This window comes from Leuresthes tenuis, unplaced genomic scaffold (assembly GCF_036924035.1).
Source record: "Leuresthes tenuis unplaced genomic scaffold, fLeuTen1.0.hap1 SCAF_8, whole genome shotgun sequence".
Taxonomy (NCBI): domain Eukaryota; kingdom Metazoa; phylum Chordata; class Actinopteri; order Atheriniformes; family Atherinopsidae; genus Leuresthes; species Leuresthes tenuis.
Window position 1 is genome coordinate 7526419 of NW_027325362.1, and position 22300 is coordinate 7548718.

The following is a 22300-nucleotide window of genomic DNA, read 5'->3' on the forward strand; positions in this document are numbered from 1 at the left end:
GTTTTTGTATCTACAACAAAGTCTCTGGTTTTCATTAACAGCAGCTATTTGTGTGAAATTTTATCCAGACTACTTTTACTTTTCTTCTCCTTTATGCTTACTGTGCACTTCGAATTGCCTTGTGTACAAATTGTGCTCTACAAATAAACTTGCCTTGCCTTACTGATTGTAAGGCTCTGAAAACTAGAAGATCCTTTAAGGAGAGTAATTTCTATCTCAAACAGAATATACCCACCACAGCAAGAAAATTTAAATGAATATAGCATTGTACATGGTTTTTGAGGCATCTGTCATCTTGTAAAAGGCATTGCATTCATTTTCAGGGCTGCAATTAACGCTCAAAACCAATGCATATGCAGATATAGCCATCATACACATGCAAACATTTAATCAAAAGCAAGTTTATTCCAGGTCAAACTGTAAGGCAGAACCAGGACTATAAAAGCAAGCTATCCTAAACCCCGATACATTTACCAAATGTCCCCAATTTTGTTAGCCATGTTGTCTTGACTGGCTGATATGTTTAATAGGCAACTGTAAAACCAAATAGTTTTTACAAGGCTTTTATGACATTAGCATTATCTAAACAACCTTTTTGGTAGATTTAACATTTGCCATGTCCCACAAGGCATAGATATTCTCAGGTCATGTCTTATCAAAGGAGCAGGTCTGTGAATGTGTTGAAAATTAGATATTTGAAACAAACGAGGATGACAGTAGAGCAGACACTGATACTGACATGATATAATGAATCCATACCTGAATGAAGAGATACAGGTTTTACAACCAGGAGCTTTCTGATTTCTGTTCCCATTTGTAGTTCTAGTGGCAATGATACATTAGATTTGAGTGGGCTTTGGCTGCATGTAAATAATACAAAATATTTACATAATTTATAGAATTGTATCTGTATCAATATGGTACAGATATCCATAATATACTTACCTGCTAGCTACACCGGATACCACAAAACATTGACCATTGCCCCCAGAGGATAAGCCATACAACAGCTGATGTTTTACCAGATTGCTGTTGTTTTATATCATCCATTAGGGTATTGCTGATGGCCATTATTTTGATGCATATGATCATCAAAGATCCTGTAAAAATCAAACTTTTTCTGGTTACAAAATGGACTCTTTTCATTTATGTTGCTGAGATACATTTCCCTTCAGAAAGAGTAATAGCCACTACAGGTTCTTCTCCTGTATAAACACACACATTCACACAACCATGCACACTGCAACCAAGACAACCGGAAGGACAGTCCATCATTTCATTTGGACAAAGTGTTATTAAAATCCACTTAGTCTTGGCTGCTAAGCTATAAGTCATGGAAAGTATGCAGTCTGCCACAGGCTGAAAAAGTTAGCCATGCAGACATCTGCTTCAAATCTGAACAAACGCAGATGAAGCTAAGAACGAGAGTTTCAGACCACGGTTACTAATACAGCATCTCTTCCACTCATTCATAAAAGCACACTTTATTTTATACCACTGCAATATTTCTTCCATCTCAAACAGATGTATACAAGAGTCTTGCAAGTCTTTGAAATCAACTGTAGCCCATCAGCTGAAAACAACCAGTCTACATCACCTTCCCATTGTGAGCTTATCATTAAACCTTTATATTCTCATCTAAAATGGTACATCTTTATGATCTTTGCAAGTCCAAAACAGTACAAGTTTTCCATGGTCTGTCTTAAAACCTGTTTTAGTATAGTACAAGATCATATTTAAATGACTGCAATGAAAGTCTATTAAACTTCATAAATAAAATATTTTGAGTCATTCAAAGTTGCTCAAACCTTACCAGCACAAGGCTTTAATATTTAGAGTAAAGTTTACTGTATTCTTACTAAAACTGCAAGCCCAGCTACCTTACAGGCCACCACAAGAAGACTTGGCTGCAAACAGTAATTTGTGGTGAAACCTTGGACACACCCACAGCGTGCGTGTGTGTGTGTGAGAAGAAAAGAGTATTCCCACCAAAACAATCATTTGAATAAAAGTGCTCCCCTTTATTGGGGGTTCTGGGAGGAAAAGTAACTTCTTCCATTAGGAAAGCATCACCACATAAAGACAGTATTCGGTGTTACGCATGTGTGAGTGCACATATGCGCGTCTCCACGTTAAAAGCATTTCAGCCATTCAAAAACAAACAAACAAAAAACAAACAAAAAAAACCCTTCACTTCAATTCCATCCATCCATCCATTTCCTATACCGTCAATCCGACAGTCGGGTAGCGGGTGGGCTGGAGCCTATCCCAGCAGTCATTGGGCGAAAGGCAGGGTACACCCTGGACAGGTCGCCAGTCCATCACAGTCACTTCAATTCCATTTGGCAGTTAATGAAGCAAGACTCAAAACAGATCAGATTCATATGAAACTCAAATATGCCAAAGCTTTTAATAGGACATGTCTATGAACCACTATAAACCACTAAAATACCAACATTTATCTTTACCCAATCAATTCTAGATTACTGCCAAAGGTCAACACCTGAGTTATTGTGCCATATAAATGAGTGTAGCCAAAAGGGATAAATACATTTAAAAAAATAAATAAATAATAATAATTAAAATCGAAATGCAGTTTATTTCCCCACAGGGGAACCGCTGTACAAACATCTCGCCGATAGCTGGAGCTAACTTCCCACACTCAGGTCAAGATAAAGGACACAGCTGATGAATGTGGGCAAAACAACCAGCGAGTCAAAAGGTCTCCTGAAATGTGGTCAAATAGCAATCACAACCCTCATGAGTCACCATCAAATAAGTGTTGGTTGCTTAAGAAAAGCATTGTACTGAGCCTACATCACTGCACAGCTGGGATTCTTAAATTAAGTTTCAAGCCCTCCTAACCAAAGAAATTCAGCAAAAAGCCTCCAGCTGGCTGCAAATGGTTTCTCTGGGATGCTCTCATGCAGTATAATGCCAAGAGAAAGGGTAACTAGATTTTTCTTTTGTGCATCCAAATTAAGTTGACCAAATGGATGTTCTGTTTAACATTTTCTGATATCCTGCCGTTTAAATTCTTGAACCATTTCCAGCAAACACCTACGCTCCATTTTCCATTACACAGTCTTCAAAGAAATTCAACTCTTGTCATTCAATTTCGATAATCTGATATTCTGTCTGCTTAAAATTGAAACTACTGACCATCAAACCAATAATCCAGATTTCTAGCGTAAGGGCTCCTTTAACCTGCTGTGCTGAGTGTACAGGAATACAGCGTTAAGAAGTCAATAAAACCCACAGGGGACTACAACAGCAGCATGACAGAATCGCTAATGAAAAAGTGAACAGGCTGATGAACAGAAATTGAGGTGAATGAGTCAAAATAGAAAATGAAGAGAGAGATAAAGAACAGAGATTGGGGATCTTTGGTTGTGAGCAGTCCGCCACTCAGCTCACTGTGACCACCACATCACTCCAACATCCTGGCTTTCTCACAATTATCAGCAATAAAATTACACTGACAGACCATAAAAATTAATCATGAAAAATATAAAGATGATGACAGTTAAGCTGATGTCTGTATACTCATTAAGACTACACCGTTCTAATGATTCAGACTTTAAAAAAAGAAGAAAGAGTCATGGCTACTTACAAGATTTCGTCGTTTTGAAACTCGAGGACGCCATGAATGTCTTCAAAGTCCTCACCACCACCTCGAGCTGTTCCCTCCACCGTCTTGTATGGCAGCATAACCACGCCGCGAGCCCCAGACGTTCTCAGCACCTTCACCTCCATGGTACCAACACTCTCGCTGACGTGGCAAACGGGCTCCTCAAACGTAAAGATACCGGCATGGTCATCATCAAATATGGTAACGGTTGCTGTGGATGGCAAGCCAAGGCAAGCCACAGAGTCCACGTGATTCGCTGATTCGCCTTCCTCTGGCTCTTCACCTTCTGATGTCAACACCTTGACATTGGAAAGGTGAATTAGGAAGTTTTCATCCTCCTCAAAGATGTCATCATCAATGATGCCCACACGGATCTCCTTCAACGTCTCACAAGGCTTGAACACCACCACGCCCTCTGTAAACTCGTAGTCGGAGCCAGCGTTGGCTGTGCCATCTTCTGTCCGGTAGTCCACAGAAACCGTTTTGCCCAGATCGCCGCCTCGCCGCACCACGTTCACAGCCACTGTGCCGCAGTTCTCAAGACACTGGTAAGAACCAGGCTCAAAGAAGATCTTGGAGATTGGATCATTATCACCAGCATCAGAGCGAACCTCGTGCATGCTGACGGCCTTTCGTGCCTGATCAGCGGCATGTTTTTTCAGGATGTTGCCAGCACCTGTCATCAGCCTGGTGGCCTGGCATCGATAGAAAGCTCGGCTCTTCTGCTGCTGGCTCAGGACTTGGTAGTTGGCAAGCTCAATGAGTTGTTCCATCTGATAAGAGAAAATATCAAAAAAGACACAGGTGGTGTTAAAACATGCTCTCCTGCAGGGTTAATGGGCATGGCTGTGGTTTTAAATTGTTGACCCCATGAAAAATCCATCTAAAATATTGATCCTCAGGCTGCTAAATTAATATCCTCCATGTAAAAGACACTTTTCAAAAACTGTTTTTCCACAGTTCTGCTGGGGCAGAACAAAACGGTAACTACATTCCCATGATCAATTACATCAACATTATGTCACGTTTTGAGTTTTGTTTTGTGTTCAGGTTTTTGGTTTATTTTCTGGGCATGTTTTTTCCCCTGTCACTTAGTTTCACTCAAGTCACCCGTTTCTGTTCCACAGCTGCACCTCGTCACCAATCACCTCCCCACAGTATTTAGTTTCCAGGTTTACTCAAAGTTATTGCGAAATCCTCACCTTATCTTCATGTTCACGCCACATTTGTTCTGTCTTGTCAGGTCAAGTTTTTGCCCCATAGTCTTGTCTTGTTTGTTTAATTAAGACATAGTCATAATTTTACAGTTAAATTTTGATATCCGGCTCAACCAAGTCCTTGGTTCTTGCCTTGTGCCTTTTTTGTTTGTAAATAAATCAGGGTTTTTTTTTTAAGTCCACATCTGGGTTCTCCCTTCTCGCACCACGTACCGTGAAAAATTTGTTATTCTTTTTGTCTTCCCTAAATTAAAGTGAAGCATACCATGAAGTTTCTCAGCAATTCATCAAACATCATTACCAATCAAGTAACTAACTAATAACTAATCTAACTATCTGAAAAACAAAAAACTACAGTATGATGAATGTATGAAGGCAAAGAAAAACCAACTGTTGTGAATGGTTCAACATCAATCAGCTCCTTATTTGTTTTCAAGGTATTTCAATTATTTAAACACAATGTCAAAGTGAAAGCAGTGCCCTGTTGATTCATTTTGCTCAAAGTTTTAGTGCCATTCTTTTTATTCAAAATTTTCCTCCAAGAGATGCACTGAATTTAGTTGAATGAGGATCACCAGTTTTATTCTAATAAGAAAACAAGATTTGTACATTAGCAGGAATGTAGTTGGGTTCCCATAACTTTTTTTTTCCCCACACACAAAAAGAAAAAGTGCATAATTGTGATCTCAAAACTGATCAAAATAATCGGAATTGTTATTTTGGCTATAAATTGAAATGGGCTTCTTTGTAAATCAGCATCCATAACCAAGGTGGTGTACTGTAGATAAAAAAATTATTACAAAGGATGATCAGGTGGGCTAATTATTCATTCATTATTCAGCTTAGTTTATGACATTAAAGACTTTAACATGGTTAAAATGTATTTTCTTTCTGTCCAACATTCCAATAAGCTTATCTTTCCACAAACAGTGGAAAAGAAGTAGTAATTTCAGACCAGTGGTTTGTAGAAAAAATAAATGAGGATTAAGGTTGGTAATTAACTAAAATTAGGTATAAATTTATGACTGACCATGTATACTGCAACCAATACGGGCCCCACATTAAAAATACAGTAAGACGTGTATTGTCAAAGCACGCCATATCAAATTTTGTCAAATACAAAGAAAGCCTTTATGATCACTTTGTTCCACAGCCTCATTCTTAATCCACAGATGTGCACAGATGCAAGAACCTATAACTACACTATAGGGACATTTAAAAATACTTCAGTAATGGGGCTCAATTGTTAGTGAGATAGAAAGACAGCTTCCAACTGCTTAATGTCCAAGGGTTGATTAATATTATAACTGATTTTCCAGACTTATTGTTATACAAAGTTATGGTTGCTATGAGTGTTCAGTTTCTTTGTAACTTCCTTCTCGATGTACTTTTATCACATGCATCTAAGAAGCTGTGATGAGACGATAGCTGTACACTATAAGCACTGTCATAACAGAGGAGAGTATTAGGTGCATCATCTGTTGCTGATTATTTTATCATCTCATTTCCTGCAGAGGAAATAAGGCTGAGGAAAAGCAACCCCAAGCAGTGACAATACATCATTTTCACTTTGTTACCAACCTCCTTGTCCGGATGCTTCTGTTTGAGCTCCTTCAGTATCTTAGCCATGTCTTTGCGGGTCTCCTCCTCATCCAGATCCTTCTCGTCAATATCTAAGCCGAGTGGACCATCCAGGAAGTCAACACCATGGGAGTTCAGCATCTTCCCGTCCATCTCAATGTCCACCTTTAAAATGAGAAACAGAAACAAGTCAGCGCATCCAACAGAAGATTTCGGAACAACATATAGATTCAACTACAAAGTGCATACATATTACATCATTAGCTTTCAAAATTCACTAAATTTTTGTACTTTTCTTTGCGTTGCCTGAATTCAGTACAAAAGCATTCCTTGATTTCATTGAGCTGTCCCCTGGTGCCCTTCAATCTCAGCATGGTTTGTTGTGGATAATTGCTGTACTGTGATAATGGAACCATCACTTTATAAAATGTGAGATGTCCTTAAAAATAAAAGGCATTTTGAGTTGTGTTTGGACCATGAATAAGAAAATAATATTTTATAGTTTTAAATTTTCTCCAGCTTTTTCATTGGTTCTGTGTTAGATGACTAGGACAAAAAAATATGCGGGTAAAAAAAAAAATAAAAATGTTTAAATCCTTTGACTGCCTGCTTGCATTATGTGACAATCTTTTTGAATACATGTGCTAAGGTTGGACAAACAGATTATCCCTTCATCCACTGCCGATGACTATAACAGGAATGAGGGAAGATTACTTTCTTCATCTCGCCATTACATCCCCTCCGTCACCAAATATTTAATTCATACAACATTTTGGTTAACATCAGCCTATTCTATTCCCTCGATCCTAGCAGCGTACCCAAAAGTTCAAAACGTTAACACCAAAGTATAAATTAATAATATCAGAAATGGTTTATAGTACGAAGCATTAACAACTGAGAAAATTAGCGCAAGTGTTGACTGTAGTAACGGTAGTGGAGACAGAAGGCCTGTCATTTCGTATGAGCTTACCTTGGAAGGAAGTGGTCGGTCGCCCTCTGTTTCAATGATCATGCCACGCTGCTTGCCAGTGCGGTAGCGCTTGTACACATACTTGTAAAACAGCAGGCGCCGGTCAGCCACCCAGGCAAACAAAACACAGATGGGAAAGAAGAAGAAAGTAAGCAGACCCTCCCACACCTGCACAACGCCAGGAGAGATCACTGACAAGATCAGGTAGAGCCAAATATAGGCAAAGATACTCCAGGTGGCCGTCACGAAAAAGACGCGGAGGTGCTTCACTTTCCTCGTCTCACCATCTGGCACAACATACACACAGATCCCGATGATGACGAACATGTTGAATGCTGCAGAACCCACAATAGTGGATGGTCCCAGTGTGCCAGCATTAAACCCATGACCTATAACTTCAATGACGGACAGGAGGATTTCAGGAGCAGATGAGCCTAGAGCCATGAGGGTAAGATTGGATACGGTCTCATTCCAGATCCGGACTGTAGTTGTTGTAGTCTCCCCATTGGGCTTCTTAATAGTGATCTCCTTTTCCTGTGATGTGATAACCTCTATAGATGCCATGAAACGGTCTGCGATGATTGACACACCCAGGAACATGTAGACCAGAGCAACAAAATAAACTGTTGCCCGGGCGACCTTGTCACCAAATGATGGGTTTCGGGGCTCCCAAATAGGTAAGAGCACCCCCTTTGAACACTGTTCAGGCTTGCTGCATTCAGTCTTATTAGTGGACACTGCTGAAACTGAGCCTCCCAAGTTCTGCTCAGGGGGGGCGCCAGCCAATGATGGATTGAGTTTCAGGAACACAATCACCATAACAACCGTTAACCTCATGGCAGGTGACAGGAGGGAGGAGTGAACCCAGCAACCCATGATGACAAGATCACGATTGTCGGTTGACAATGAAGACGTTCAACCTTTAAAAAGAGAATAAAAGGGAATTCAGATTATTGTTATACGTCATAAATCAGAGAAATGTTGTGCAGCATAGTGACATTTGGTAGAAGGTTATTCCATTGTCACTGTTCCCTTCAATAAGAAATTCTCACTTCAACATGTTACTGCAGTGGAAAAACTTTGATGGGAACAGCTTTGGTTTCTAGATTTGTTCAACTTCAGGTAAACATCGAAAGAGCAAAAGATCAGACCTGCATCTGTAAAAAAAAAATCCAACTGACACTCATGCCAACTGTACAGACTTATGAGCACTGAGCTTGTTCACTACATGAAACAAAGTTAAAACAGCAGCACGGTTCACATGGAGACATTAATATCCATAAAAACATGTTTCAAGTGAAATGTTTGGAAAGCTGTCTATTCAAATAATCACACAGAAGATAAATCTCAATCTCAACTCCTGAACTCTGCACCAACGATTTCCAAGCAGCTTCCAAAATCTCCCCACTTCAATCCTGCAGCACTAATACTCTGTATTGCCCTAATGTAACATAATCAGAAATGCCTTTTCTAAGAACAGTCTGCTTAACTTCAGTTAAATACTCAGCTGTAAAATAGGAATTTTCTTTCAATAGGCCATTAAACAGCCAAAGCTGTTGACTAAAATGATTATTCATTTTAGAACAGTTTTCCTGTGTTCATCTAGTGATTTAAGATATTTTCCAATTTCAATATACTTCAATCATTTTGGCGATATAATGGATTTCCTCTTAACTTCCTAAAAGTTACATTTACAAAATGTATGAGCATACATATTATTGAGTTAACAGGATTTTATGTACAATCAAGAGATTTTTATTGCACAGTTCAACACTGAGAATTCAAACCAGTAATTAGATTTTAGCTAAACGGCTCTCACATGAACCGAGGTAAAATTGAAAGTAAGAATTATAAAAAATTGCCAGGAATCAATTTAAGTGAAGCAAACATGTCCCTATAGCCCGACCCACCTCATATTCAACACAGTCACCATATAACAAGCTAATTGCTTAATAAATACAAACTATGTATTCAAACAGGCAGACTTATCAAACTTTTTGTAGCTTTATTCTATTCACAATTCCAAAGTGCTTGACAGAAAAAGAAAAGAAAAACACCATTATTTCATCAATTATATTGTCCCAGATAGCATTATATCTCTTATAAAAGATATTTGCTGATGCAATTTAGTGGCAACGTGGCACCAAGGTTGGGTAATGATTATGTGAGCACTTGCCAAAGGACCCGTGCGTCACTGCTTGAGCTTGATGAGTATAAATGGAGCAGGAATCTGAAGTCACAGGAAATGTAGATGGTTGTTTATTCTAAATGTGTGTAAAATTCTGAAGAGACAGACACGCACCCATGTTAGGTTAAAAGTAAATAAATAACAAGAAAGGGATGACTACACATAATTTTCACATTTGTCTAAAGCATGTAGAGGCAAGTTTATTTGTATAGCACATTTCCTTCACATGGCAATTCAAGTGCTTTAATTGAAATTTTAAATTAAAAGTAATTCCCCAAAGATCTAGTCGGACTAAACTATGTAGTACAATATACAGCGTATGGCTCTGCACATTTATATTGAGCCTAATTTTGTAAACTGATCCTTAAAATGTATAAAGAAGAGCTTCTATGGTGTAATATTACCCATGTTTATTAGTTTTATTACATTACATTTGTTTACTTTAGTTCAGAAAATGTCAATATTTCATTCAATTGTAATCGATTTATCAAACTTAAATCACTACAGTGGATATGGGCATTGACTTTAAACAAAGTATTTTTACACATCCGTCAATATTCTAGCTGTGCAGCAGCAAAAAACATAAGAACCTTTTCCACAGACAGCAGTCTTCCAGCTTACATTCAGCAACTGGCAAAATGGTTCTCAAGTCACTCGCATCTATGTCAATAGTTTTACAGGAACAAACTTTACCACTTTGTAGATCGCAAGACGAAAGCTCTGCTGTGCGTTCACAAGCAGTAATCCTTTCAAAGATCGAGCAGGAACCAAAGATCTCCTCAAATCAGCTGCCTTCCTCCACCTTCCTGCGTGCCAGCATCCATTTCCCTATAATTAACTGTTCTCACCCTTACATGCAGACACAGCACAATTTACCAGCCATCAATAGTTACATCAGTGCTTTCCTACTGCAACACTCATGAGGCTGAAAATCCACATATTACATGAGTTATACTATTTAAAGCCAAATGAGAATCTGATTATGTTCCTGATGGCAGAATCCACCAGGAACATAATCAGTGCATAAAATGTTAATTTAAGTGAAGTCAAGTTCTCAGCCAAATGGCATTGACAAGTATTTGCTTCACAACTGCTTTGCTTCATGATTTTAAATATTTGGGTTGAATAAACCAGGTGTGAAAATGTTGCTGTCCTGATGTGGGCTCAGCTGTGATGTGAGAGCATTCTGCTCAGATGTTAGGAAATTCAAAACAATCGCATCGATGTAATTCACCTAGAATTTACCAAAATCACAACCAAACATTTTCCTTGTGATTATTAGAAGTTTGCAGGTTCTTAATAAGAACCTAAGTGCTTTATGCCACGTTGTGTGGTCGCTCAAAGCTTTACGTGGCAGTTCCAAGTGATATATAATGCACTAGGATTTGGGTGTTTTCCTAACAGACTTACTAGTACCAAAAAAAATAGTACCAAAAATGAATAAATAAAAATTCCCTATACCAGCAGATCTCTACGTAATCAAGGGTGTTTTATGCAGCTTCACTATTCCAGTAGAGGCACAGAGTAGCTATGAACTTGGCCTTCCAGATCCATTTAGGTTGCAAAGTTTATGCAGGTTTTTCCAGTGTGACCAACTGGGACTTTTGAGTCAAAACATAAGTGCATATGCGAAGATTTTTATGTTTAAATTATTCATTTACCTCTATGCTTTGCAGATTTGGGAAGACGACAAAGATTAGAGAAGCGCTGACTTATGGAGAGTTGCTTTGATAAGCAGTGTTACATTTAATATTGAAATAGTTGGAATCCCAATGATAATCATTTTGTTGTGAGATCAATGAAACTGAAATAGCTGCAATAGTTAACAGTCAAATACTCTAGGTAGAAAACAAATGTGGCATTAGAGTCATGAAAAAAAAAAATTCAAGCTCCATTTTTAACAAGGTAACATGAAAGATAAATTATGCCAGACTTCTGAATTAGTTGTCAGTGACAACTCCTCCAACCTTTGACAGGTCATCCGACGTGCCCTCAACAACTGGAATGCCACAGTTTTCATACCAAAGAAAAAAAACACATTACAATGAAATGTGGTACCAGACGGGGTCCTATTTTTTCTTTTGAGTCATATCATCCACGCAGCAGCTTAAAGAGAATGAACACACAGGCTGTCATTGATTTTTGAACAGTTAGCTTAAGCTCTTGCTGTTCTCTGTGCCCTTCATGATGTTGAAACAAACATGAAAAGAAAAAGAAAAAAAATCCTTACCCTGCCTTCAAATGAGGGAATTTATGCATCACTGAAGCTATACGTTTTGTGACTGGAGAAGTTTTACACGAGGACAGCAGCATTTTTCCTGCTATGGTAATAGAAAGACGGATATGAAGCTGCAACCATTCACTGACCATCTTAGCTTAGCACCAACGCTGAAACCAGGCAGTCTACTGAAGCTCAGTCCAAGTATTTTTGATTTGTTAACCGTTTGCACATACAACATCTTAATATGCACAGGCAACAGAAAATGTGAATGAAAAGAAGAACTTTATCTGGCTATAAGAACAAAAACAGGACAGCATAAATATAGATCCATTAGTGTTACGGTATCACAATACATTGCCATTAATAATTTTATTAATCCATTATATTAATACCGATGCTTTAAGAAGATACGCACTCTAATTTGTTTGTAGAAATTAAAACACTAAAGGTTTATGCGCATCATAGATCACAGATACGCACGGAGCCCTGCCCTGACATACATGTCCAAGAAGTGTGATGTATTTCATAACAGCAAAAAATTTCATTTCATCATGTTTGAAAAAGCAAGCATCCGTTTGTGCAAGAAACATTTACTCTATGCTAATGCAAATTACAATCATGCAAGTAGCACTGGTCACATGTGGTCAGTTTAAACTTGAGGAAGTCAAGCTTATAGTCATTGTGGTCTTCAGAAGTCTGTCAAAAGTTTTTTTTCCCCAGAAGAATGCCGACCTCTGCTGAGGGAGTGCACCAAGTCTAACAGGACATGATTTAATATGACGAATTTTGTAGCAAATGTAAACTGTCAAAGACAATCGCATTAACTCAAGTACTGAGTACATCATAACTAGATACCATTTAAAGCTATAATAAGAATAATAATGGAGGTGACCTTGATGTTACTTAAAGTAAAGTGGAAATTGGTAAATTGGTTGAAATTAATCAAAGTATGTGAAAATGAAAAAGTCATTACTTCGTAATAAACTACAGTTTTCTTGAGAATGAGAACAATACAAATTGAAACGGTATGGGTGGTGGTTCACAATCTGTCATAATGTGCATGTATAAATTCTACTTCTGAAGGGGTACAGTAATGTTAAAACCAGGTCATGAAAAACATTACCCCAACATTTCCGCTCATTACCCCATCGTTTGTTCTGTAACTATCTAAATGATGATCAAAGGGTGACTAATTTTATGGGCCTGTGTTGTTGGCTTGGATAAACAGGAGAAGATATGGCAATACCACTGCAACTGCCAAAATTCAAAATGAAGATTAACCAATCTTAAAAAGTACAATCTGCTGCATTAGTTGAATATTTTGTTTTGCAGCTGGTTTAGTCATTCTGCATTTACAAGTGTTCCCTTTTTTTCCTGCCTGTAAGCTCCACCATCAGCCTTTTACTACAAAATGATAAATGTTAAAACATGCACAGGTTTTAACATAAGGCATTATAACAACCTGACATACCATAACTAATACAGCTCAATTATTAACCTTTAGCATTAGTTTCTCAGCTGTACACGAGCAGATTATACTTTAGTAAACCTTTTGTTTACAGTTCCAGGTTTGCTGTAAGACTGCAAAATATAACCTGCTGGAATGAACAATGGCAGAAAAATGCTCTCAATATTATCAGCAACAAACTCAAGGGTGTTCATATTACCACTGTTGACACAGGAGGCACTTTGAAACTGAACACTGGCTGCCATTTGGATTTGGTAATTGGAATATCAGTTTTCAGAATATCCCACAATGGTTTTCCCAGGTATCATGACCTTAGAACCTCCAATTCAAGAGGAAGACAACAGAAGACAAAAAAGAGGAACTAAAACCATGTGTTGCGTAATGAGGCAAGCTGTTCCTTCTCTGTCAATTCTTATACACCCCTGAAGACAGCACACAAAAGTGTGAGAAACAGTTGATTAGACCATAAGATACACACAGAAAGAGAAAACAAGAGATTTGCATAAGAGATGAAGACTTCCTGCATTAACCACGAATGTTTCGAAAATAAGTCCTGCATAAAAACTGCCATCACTGCAAGTGATGTAGTCGTTAAAGAACCTTAAGAAAAGAGGATGCCAACCATGAGTATGCCAATGAAAATTAACGACATGCTGAAGAACACTTAAATGCTTCAGCGGTGTGAAATGTATTTTCCCTTGCAAAGGCACAACAGGTGATTATAAAATATTTAAAATATGTGTGTGACAGACAAATATGGGAAAACTAAAAAAAACAACAGGTTATTAAAGCTGAAGGAGATGGATGCAAATGTAGAAAACATTAAGATTGAAAACTAAGACTAAGAAAAGGGCAAACATAATCAACCTGTGTCTATTGTAATTAATAGAAACCTCAAGAAAATTCAACACTGTTAAAGAGAAGGCTGCCGCAATAGAAACACATACACAACAGCCCCCAAATAACTGAAGATTAACGATCCACATTTGCTGTCATTAGAGTGATGTGAAGCTCTTTTTGTCTGGATCTGCCCAGCAGCCATTCCTCAAGTCAAGATGTCTTCTCATAGTCTTACACTTGGAGAAGAGTAAATTGTCAAACGAGCACACTCGTACACATAATGATTCCCTACTGCTCGTCTTCATTTTGGTCAATGCATTGACATTATCTGTTTGCACATCTAATGGAATCTGATAAGACATGTTGATGTGGGAGGGCAATCGTGAGTGAACAATAGGAAACAAAAATTAGCAAGAGCAGAAAAGTCAAATCACTTCCCTTATCTAGGTCTCAAGTCATTCAAGTGAGAACTAACAGACAAGTGTGTTTCAGCTGCTCACTAAATGCACATTATTAGGAAGAAGTTGATTTTGACATCAGCTGCACAGTATCCAAAACCCAACCATACAAACTTGATTGCTTCAAGTATTCAACCATTTTCATTTGATTTGAATTTTTACTGTCTGCATGCACAAAATGGTTTATAATCGAGCCGCTATATGCAGGACCCTTGTTATCCTTCGAGTGAAAACACTTTTTAGGATTCCTACCTAAAATGATTGAGTTATTACATTTAGCGATTCAGAGGTGGAAGCAGTATGACTGGGTCACAAATCACCTGAAGAGAGGTTTGACAGACGAAATGATGGATCGGATGAGTTTCTAACTGGCTCACCGATTGACAGACACCTCAGAAGGTGAGGGGTGGAGGTGGCGGGGGTTGGGGTTGGGGTCTCATCTTTACCTACAAGTTAGTCTGACTTGAAATAAACTCTGTAACTTGAATTTCATGGAGGACAGCATTGAGTAATGGCTTGGAAAAAAAGTTCACAACATTAAATAAGGTCATGATCTTTGTGAAAGACAATGTTCCATCTCTGATGTCCTCTAATTCAAATCCTTTAGATAACCACTAGGCCCCTTCGAAATAGGGGATGTGCATTTAAAGTAGATAGTGCATAGCTGTAGTACACGTGATAGCATTCCCAGGCAGATTTTGCACTGAACCTAATTTGTTAGTTTTTTGAAGGAGTTTCACACTCAACTGTTGTTTTTTGGCTTTACATGTTTGTTTTTTGGACTTTATCAGTTCACAGTGCCAAGCACACTGTAGTTGAGCCTGGTAACAGTAAAGTATATATTTTTTTAAAGTTGTTTGAAAGTTTTTGGCATACAGCTCTGTATGTTACTGCCACTTGTGGTGGTACTAAAGCACTGCTACCAGGAATCTTTTGCCCAAAGATTCAACATGCCGTTTTTCGCAAAGTATACCTATGTGTGGCCGATAATGTTGGTATGACACCGACTGTATGACAGCACTCTGCAGAGGGACGGAGGCATTACTGCACTACAGGTAGCGCTATGGACAATATGTGGGTGTGTGAATGGAGGACCTTCATATTGTAGGACCTGTATTCAATATGTAGGACGTGTACTCATGTTATCCTGATACTACTTTTGCTTTTAACTGATGTTTTCTTTTAATGATTCAAGGGCTGCTGAGTCCAAATTTTCTTTCGGGATCAATGAAGTATTTATCCATCCACCTATCTACAATGACAGCATGCAAAGCAGCAACTGAGCTGGAGAAGAAGAGTGCCTTTATTGGTCACAGAATATTTATTAAAAAAAAAAAAAAAAAAAAAAAAAAAAAAAAAAGATGTTGAATAGTTACACTTGATCTTGTTAAAAAGTATACGGGGATGTTTTTCTCTAATTTATCAGCCAAATCAGTCCGCACAGCTCTAAATAATTGTCCACATTTACCATTGACAAAGACACCACATCACATTTCTGAGATCGCACACACTTAGTTCGTCCCATTGTTTCTTTGTCTCTCTCAACAGTTACTGTATGTGAGCAGAAGACTCAAGGACATTAAACGAGGAAATTTCAGAGTAGGGAAAAAAAAAAGAAAAATCAATTACATATAATGCGTGACACAGCTGTATCATCAAAACATAGTTTTGTAGCAGCCTATTGCTGTAATTACTCATTTCTGACAGACAACTATTAAATCTCTGCCTGACAGTATACATATACTTTTAATGCCATTTATAATGTGGGATTAAAATGACACGCCCCCTTTTGGATGTCACAGATGCCAAAATGGTTTGTGCAAAGGATAAACTAGTATATCCTTACTTATAGCTCCATTAGCAAGCCTCATCTCCCCTCGATCCTCACTCTTCTAGGTGCATTTTAGGAACAGAGTTTTCTCGTAAATATATCTGGCTGTGCATGATTTTGGGGTCAGAGGAAGGAAGATATGAGATAATCCTAAATTCATTTTTTTGTTAAATCCAGGTTTATGGTTCAATATAAACTTTGAATGACTATTGTATTTGTTAATCAATGTAATTAATACAGGAGAAGACCATTTAGTTTACACCACAACCTTTCATGGTCCTCGTGACATAAGGCTGTGAAATCAGTAAAGGAATTCTTTCCAGTTTAAAAAAAAAAAAAATTCAGTCTTTCATGAGGGTAAGGTTACCACTGACCATATTTAACATGAATGTAAAACACATGACAGGTTTAAGCATTGCTTGGTTTAGCCTGGTTTAGACTTCAGTCATTTCTGCTTCTGAAACTGAAAAGGGCTTGTAGTAATATAATGTAATATAGTGCACTGGTGAACTAAGGCTGTTAGTCTTCAAGATTATTTCATTATTTGTTTACAATGCTTTTACTAAGATTAACATGACTGGTTCCTTTGCATTAGTATTGTAGCCTACTGGGGCTACCGGTTTACAATGAACTATATAGACAGTATGCACTTGAGAAGTTTTCTACCATGTCACAGGAGGAAGAAAAAAAAGTGAAGTGCAGGAAATTCGGTTTGGTTTGTGCGAATGTGTTATATGCAACAAATCATTTGAAACAAGTATCGATCTGTTAGCCTGTTGCCCTGTGAAGCAAATAATCCCAGCATTTCAATATTCTTTATCTAATGTACAGGTATAAAAAGAAAAGCTTAGATCAGCTGGTTGATATGTAGCAGGATAAAAAAAAAGTTAGTTTCTTATCCCTTTTCAGTTTACTTTGCATCAGCAGGAACATTACTTGACAGCAGTATTCTTATCAGAGGATTATGTTTACTGTAAACAATAATGAACAGGGTCTTTTTTTTGTATGAAGAAGCAGAACAAATCTGGTGTGTGGGAATAAAATCAGGATGGAAATAAGTTTACAACAGCATCATAATTTTGAGGGGGTGGGAGGCCTAATAATCAAAGACCTAAAACACAAAAGGCATAAGCATATAAGAACTTCTGAGCCATGTGTCTGGCAGACACGGATGTGTTTTAATGATGGCGAGAGAAATGCTCATACAGCATTCTGACCTTTGACAATTTGGAAAAAAAAAAAAATTGTTACTAATTGCACTGATAATCCTATATATCACATACAGCGCTGCACCTACTCACCAGGATGAAGCTCAAACTCCTCTCACCCATTTGCCACCGATTTATTCAAAACTGTCCCAGCAGTTGTTACACTGCAGTGGCTACAAGCTTCAACAAAGTTGTGTACCATTGTGTGTGCAATGCACTCAACTAAGTTAAGGACAGGCCGGCTTGCTGCAGTCTCACTACATCTGAATGTGACCTTAGGTGGAATAAGTCAAGTTTTTATTATAAAATACATCATTTAGAGTAAATCTGAACCTAGGTCATGGTGATGCCTACAATTAAGCATCACTGCATCAAAATATCTTAAATTTCAACAGCTTTGCTGCTGTAAAGGACCATGGCAACATTTTTTTTTTCCATTGTCATAAATAAATATTTCACAATCCACAGTGGATGTGCTACAGTTCTGTGTCATGCCCATAAAATCCCAACTGAAATCAACTGGAAAAGAACTGCTTGAAAAGCTGCAATGGTACCTTCCTGATGTGCCCAGCACTCATCACAAGAGGAAGATCTGTAATGTCATATCAGAGAAAGGAAAAGCTGCCGTCTGCCACCTCCAATAGTATGTTTGACAGATTCACAGGCAACTGATGTGAAGCTCTGCTACTGCTACATTTGCATTTATTTATTCCAAAAAATAAAACAACAACAAAAAAAAAACTACATTTGGCAAATAAGTGAGGTTGTATCCTGAGATTTCAGACTGACCAGTTTCTAGTTTTCAAACCCAGTCCAGATTTTCATCCAAATGCGCTCTGCACTGGCGCGCAGAGGCACTCCATCAAAACCCGTACTGCACTATTTGGCGCAAAGGATGTGGGAGCTGCAGAACTGCGCAAATTTGCCTTTCAATGCGTACTCATCCTTTACAAAGATTTACATAAGGGATCATTAAACCAGTACCGCGCACGTTGGCCACCCAACTTCCACACTGAACGCCTATAAAAAGGGGAGATTGGTTATCTGAACGTGCTCTGAATCCCTAACCATCGCTCCCATATAAATAGGAAAGACAGGCGGTTTGACTTAAACATGCAAAGAAGGAAGAAATGAGCGGGGAAGGAGGATGGTAATGAAGGGCGAACCCCCCCAAGCAAAAGGAAACAGCATCTACCGTCCTCTCCGGCTGCTCATTTTAAAAGGAAAAACGCCTCCCATCGCAGGCTGCCCATTGATTTCTAAACCAATGGTCCACTCTTTGTATATCTCCAAATCACGGAGGATGAAAAGCGCAGTGTGGAAAGCGTGGTGGGCGAGGATGGGATGAGGAAACGTCTCCACATCTCATCCAAACCTATCCGACGCATGGTGCTTCCAAGTCTCAATTTGGGGCTCCGAGAGAAGATACTACCCCCACTTGCATCCCATTCACACCACCTCCCTCTATCCAAAAAAATAAACTTGCTTGCACCAGACAATGCAGCGAAAATAAGGCAAAGATCCCCGCATTGATCACTATTAACATAATTAAAAGCACCAAGGAAACTGTAGAATGTCCTACCTTTTTCAATCGTACGACTATCCTCAATCCTGAGATGCCCGTCAGCACTACAGCTCTTTTTGTAATACTAGCAAGTAGAAGGAGTAGTAAGAGGAGGAGTGTTAGAAGAGGTAAGCCAGTAGTGGAGAATAGCAATGGAGACGCAGAGAGCTCTTATACGCCAGCCAAGACGGCGTACCCACTGACCGAGACGCACAAAAGGAGGGAAGAGTAGTCCGGATTCCCATGCACAGACACTTTTTTTTATTATTATTATTTGTTGCTATTGTCTTCTACGGTTGCCTACTTCTCGTTTCCATGCAGCGCGACCTGTGTGACCCGTATGATCGGATGACCGGAGCGGTGCTTCATCAGCAAACCCGCATTTGCTGAGACGAAGCGCGCAGCACAGCGGACCTCTTCCTCATTCTTCCCTTCCCTGTTTCCCCCCCTCGCTCCGTGAAAGCGCAAGAGAGAAAGAGAGCAAGAGTGTAGTGAGTGAGTGAGCGAGTGTCCGCGCGTGAGCAGGTCGCTCCTTCGTCTGTTCCCTCACACACCGACTGAGGATCAGCTCGCCCTCCGCCCTCCTCCTCCCCCTGCTGGGTGAGCGCGCGTCTCCCTCACTTCTCGGCTCGGTTGTGTGCCCCCCCTCCTCCCTAAACACGTCCCAACACACTTTCTTGGCTTCATGTCTGCTCCTCTGTCCCGAAGAGTGTCTCACAGCCAAATGCATTATTATTAGCACCGACGTTACTCTCCTGATTGGTTGGCAGGTGGCTATTCATTTCTTAAGTTGTGATATCAAAACCCTGATTGCGAGAAAGGTTAGCTCTTGTAAAACTGGGGTCACATTGACAAAGCAACCCAAGGCTAAAAATAAAGATAATTAAAGGGCGTGTCACTCCTAATTTAAACACTCCAAAAGTTTAGCTCCAGTAGTCAGATGACCATGCAAAGACAGGTCTCCAGATTATTCCAGACAACCAAGAACTACAGCGACATTAATTTCAGTTAAACTTAAATCCATTCCAACAATGTACTCGAGTCCAATTCATAAGACATTATAGCTTAAAAACCATAGATAAAAATTCAAAGTCAATTATCTGTTTTCGTTGCTATTTTCCTTGACTTAAATCATCTTGGGATTCAGGAAAGATGTGAAAGAAATTCATAGGAACTTAGGAAAAGCAGCAGTACTACACCTTCACTGAACTGTAATGTTGGTCTGTAGTAATGACACTAAAGATGCTCAAAACATTTTTTGCAAAAGGTGGTTTACATGTTGTACTTTGTTTAATGCAGTTTTATGTTAAAGGTTCATAAAAGTGAAAGATATTGCCACTGTCTGCTCTCCACCTGTCCTAATAACTAATTACATGAATAGATGCTTTGCTTTTAAGGTTACAATTGCAAAGCAAAGAGACTATTAGAATGGACTCAAAGTATAGTTTTAGAATTAACTACATCTACACGATGTTCTGTTTAAGTAACACTAAGAAAAATCACATTACATATCTATTTTATGAATCAGGTGCCTGGTCTGTGAGTTGCCAAAATTCAGGTCTCCAGACACGATCTACTGTATGTCCAGATGTGGCTAAATGTGCCAATATTTGACCTGAGCTGGCACAAAAATCAGAAATATAAAACCTTGGCAAATTTTACAAACATTAGTGTGCTGACTGGCCAAAAATAAAACGATTCTGAAACCTATCTGAGCGTGTTGCTAATTAGCTTCCCCCAATTTTTGTTTTGTTGCAGTCAGAATTTTTGTAAACCAAGGTTTCTAACTGAGTGAAATGGTCTGGAAGTATGAAAGTGGTTACCACGATAAGAGCTCATCAAATTCCCTAAATGCTAAGGTTACCTTTGAGGGCAGTATCCTATTATAGAGGCTCCAAGCTATGAGTATGCAGGCAAGGCATGTTTGCAGTTACAGGCAGGGCTTATGTGTGACAACAGGAGGCTCTGAAGAAGGTGGGCCTGGATCCAGCATCAGTTCGATAGTAAACGCTCTGCAATCATTTAGCACTTTTTTTTTTTTTATATAGATTTTTTTAAACCTGGTCTGGATACTACAAAACATTTTGTTATGTGTTTATCATTCACCCAGACATGGTATTCAGTGCGTTTCCTCTCAGTGATTAAAAACAGGGTGAAGAATTTTGTCCAAAGACACCCATGGGATTAAACTAGTTGGACTTCTAGTTGGAAGATGACCACCCTGAGCTACAGCTGACCAAAGGAAAGCTTGGGAAAAAGCTTGGGACTTACTTCTTGAAAATGTGATCTTACCAACGGAGTTTCCAATCCTTTAATCTAACTCAACTTTGCCCCTTATAAATGGCTAATTCAATAACTTACCAGATATTTAATTAAATTGTCTGCCCTTTCTCAAACTGTTTCCCCAGATGGTTCTGTTCAACAAACCATCTGGTGCATCTGATTAAAGAATAGGTGCTTGAATTCTGCCTAGGTTGTCTCCTGTAGCAGCTGTATGCTGGAACAACGTTCACAAAAGAAAAAAAAATCACTATGTACCTCAATTCATTCATGAGATTCAGCTTTTGGGAACAAACTCGCCGAGACTAAAAGTCAATTCATGTAACACACATCTGCGACCATCTAATACACTCCACTTTCAGTACAACTGTGCTCTTGGAGTCCATATTTTACCCCCTTTTTCAGTATGAAATGAAAACAGTTCTGTTAATTTATTTTCCACTGTAACTATGAAGTAATATGACAGGGTTTCCACTGTATATAGCCAAAACAGAATAAAATCAAGTGTTGATGTTGAAATGAGATGCTCTTAGAACTGCAGTTGCCTTTTCTTAAGTCCTTAGGAATTATTCTGTGCATCTTCCTTCAAACTCATAGAAAGTAAAGGAAAGTTTTAAATCTAAAAACATAACCTTTGTGTTTTATGTATAAAGAGTTATTGCATATTTTAAACATTTCCTTTTTAAAATGTCATTTGTACACAAAAAGTGTGTTTTAAATTATTTTCTACTTTTAGAATTCATCTTGCTGTTTTCGGGCATAACACCTCAAAAACAAACAGTGAGACTCACCCACTAAAGGACAGCTTCTGAAATACAAATGGAGAAACAAAAACAGTCAGAG

The 22300-nt window shown here is 38.6% G+C and overlaps 1 protein-coding gene across 2 annotated transcripts in view; it reads right to left on the reverse strand.

Annotated features, from left to right (window-relative positions):
- Nucleotides 1–19719, reverse strand: part of slc8a1b (solute carrier family 8 member 1b) — a 134328-nt gene extending 114609 nt beyond the window's left edge. Inside the window, exons 1-4 of one of the 2 annotated variants that reach the window (XM_072390638.1) lie at nt 19196–19719; nt 7400–8319; nt 6430–6594; nt 3614–4404 (exon numbers count right to left, since the gene is read on the reverse strand). In XM_072390638.1, the coding sequence (XP_072246739.1) occupies nt 3614–4404; nt 6430–6594; nt 7400–8275 (1832 nt within the window). In that variant the 5' untranslated portion in view covers nt 8276–8319; nt 19196–19719. The remainder of the gene's footprint in view (nt 1–3613; nt 4405–6429; nt 6595–7399; nt 8320–19195) is intronic. The other variant, XM_072390637.1, reaches the window with a different exon arrangement.
- Nucleotides 19720–22300: the final 2581 nt, after the last annotated feature.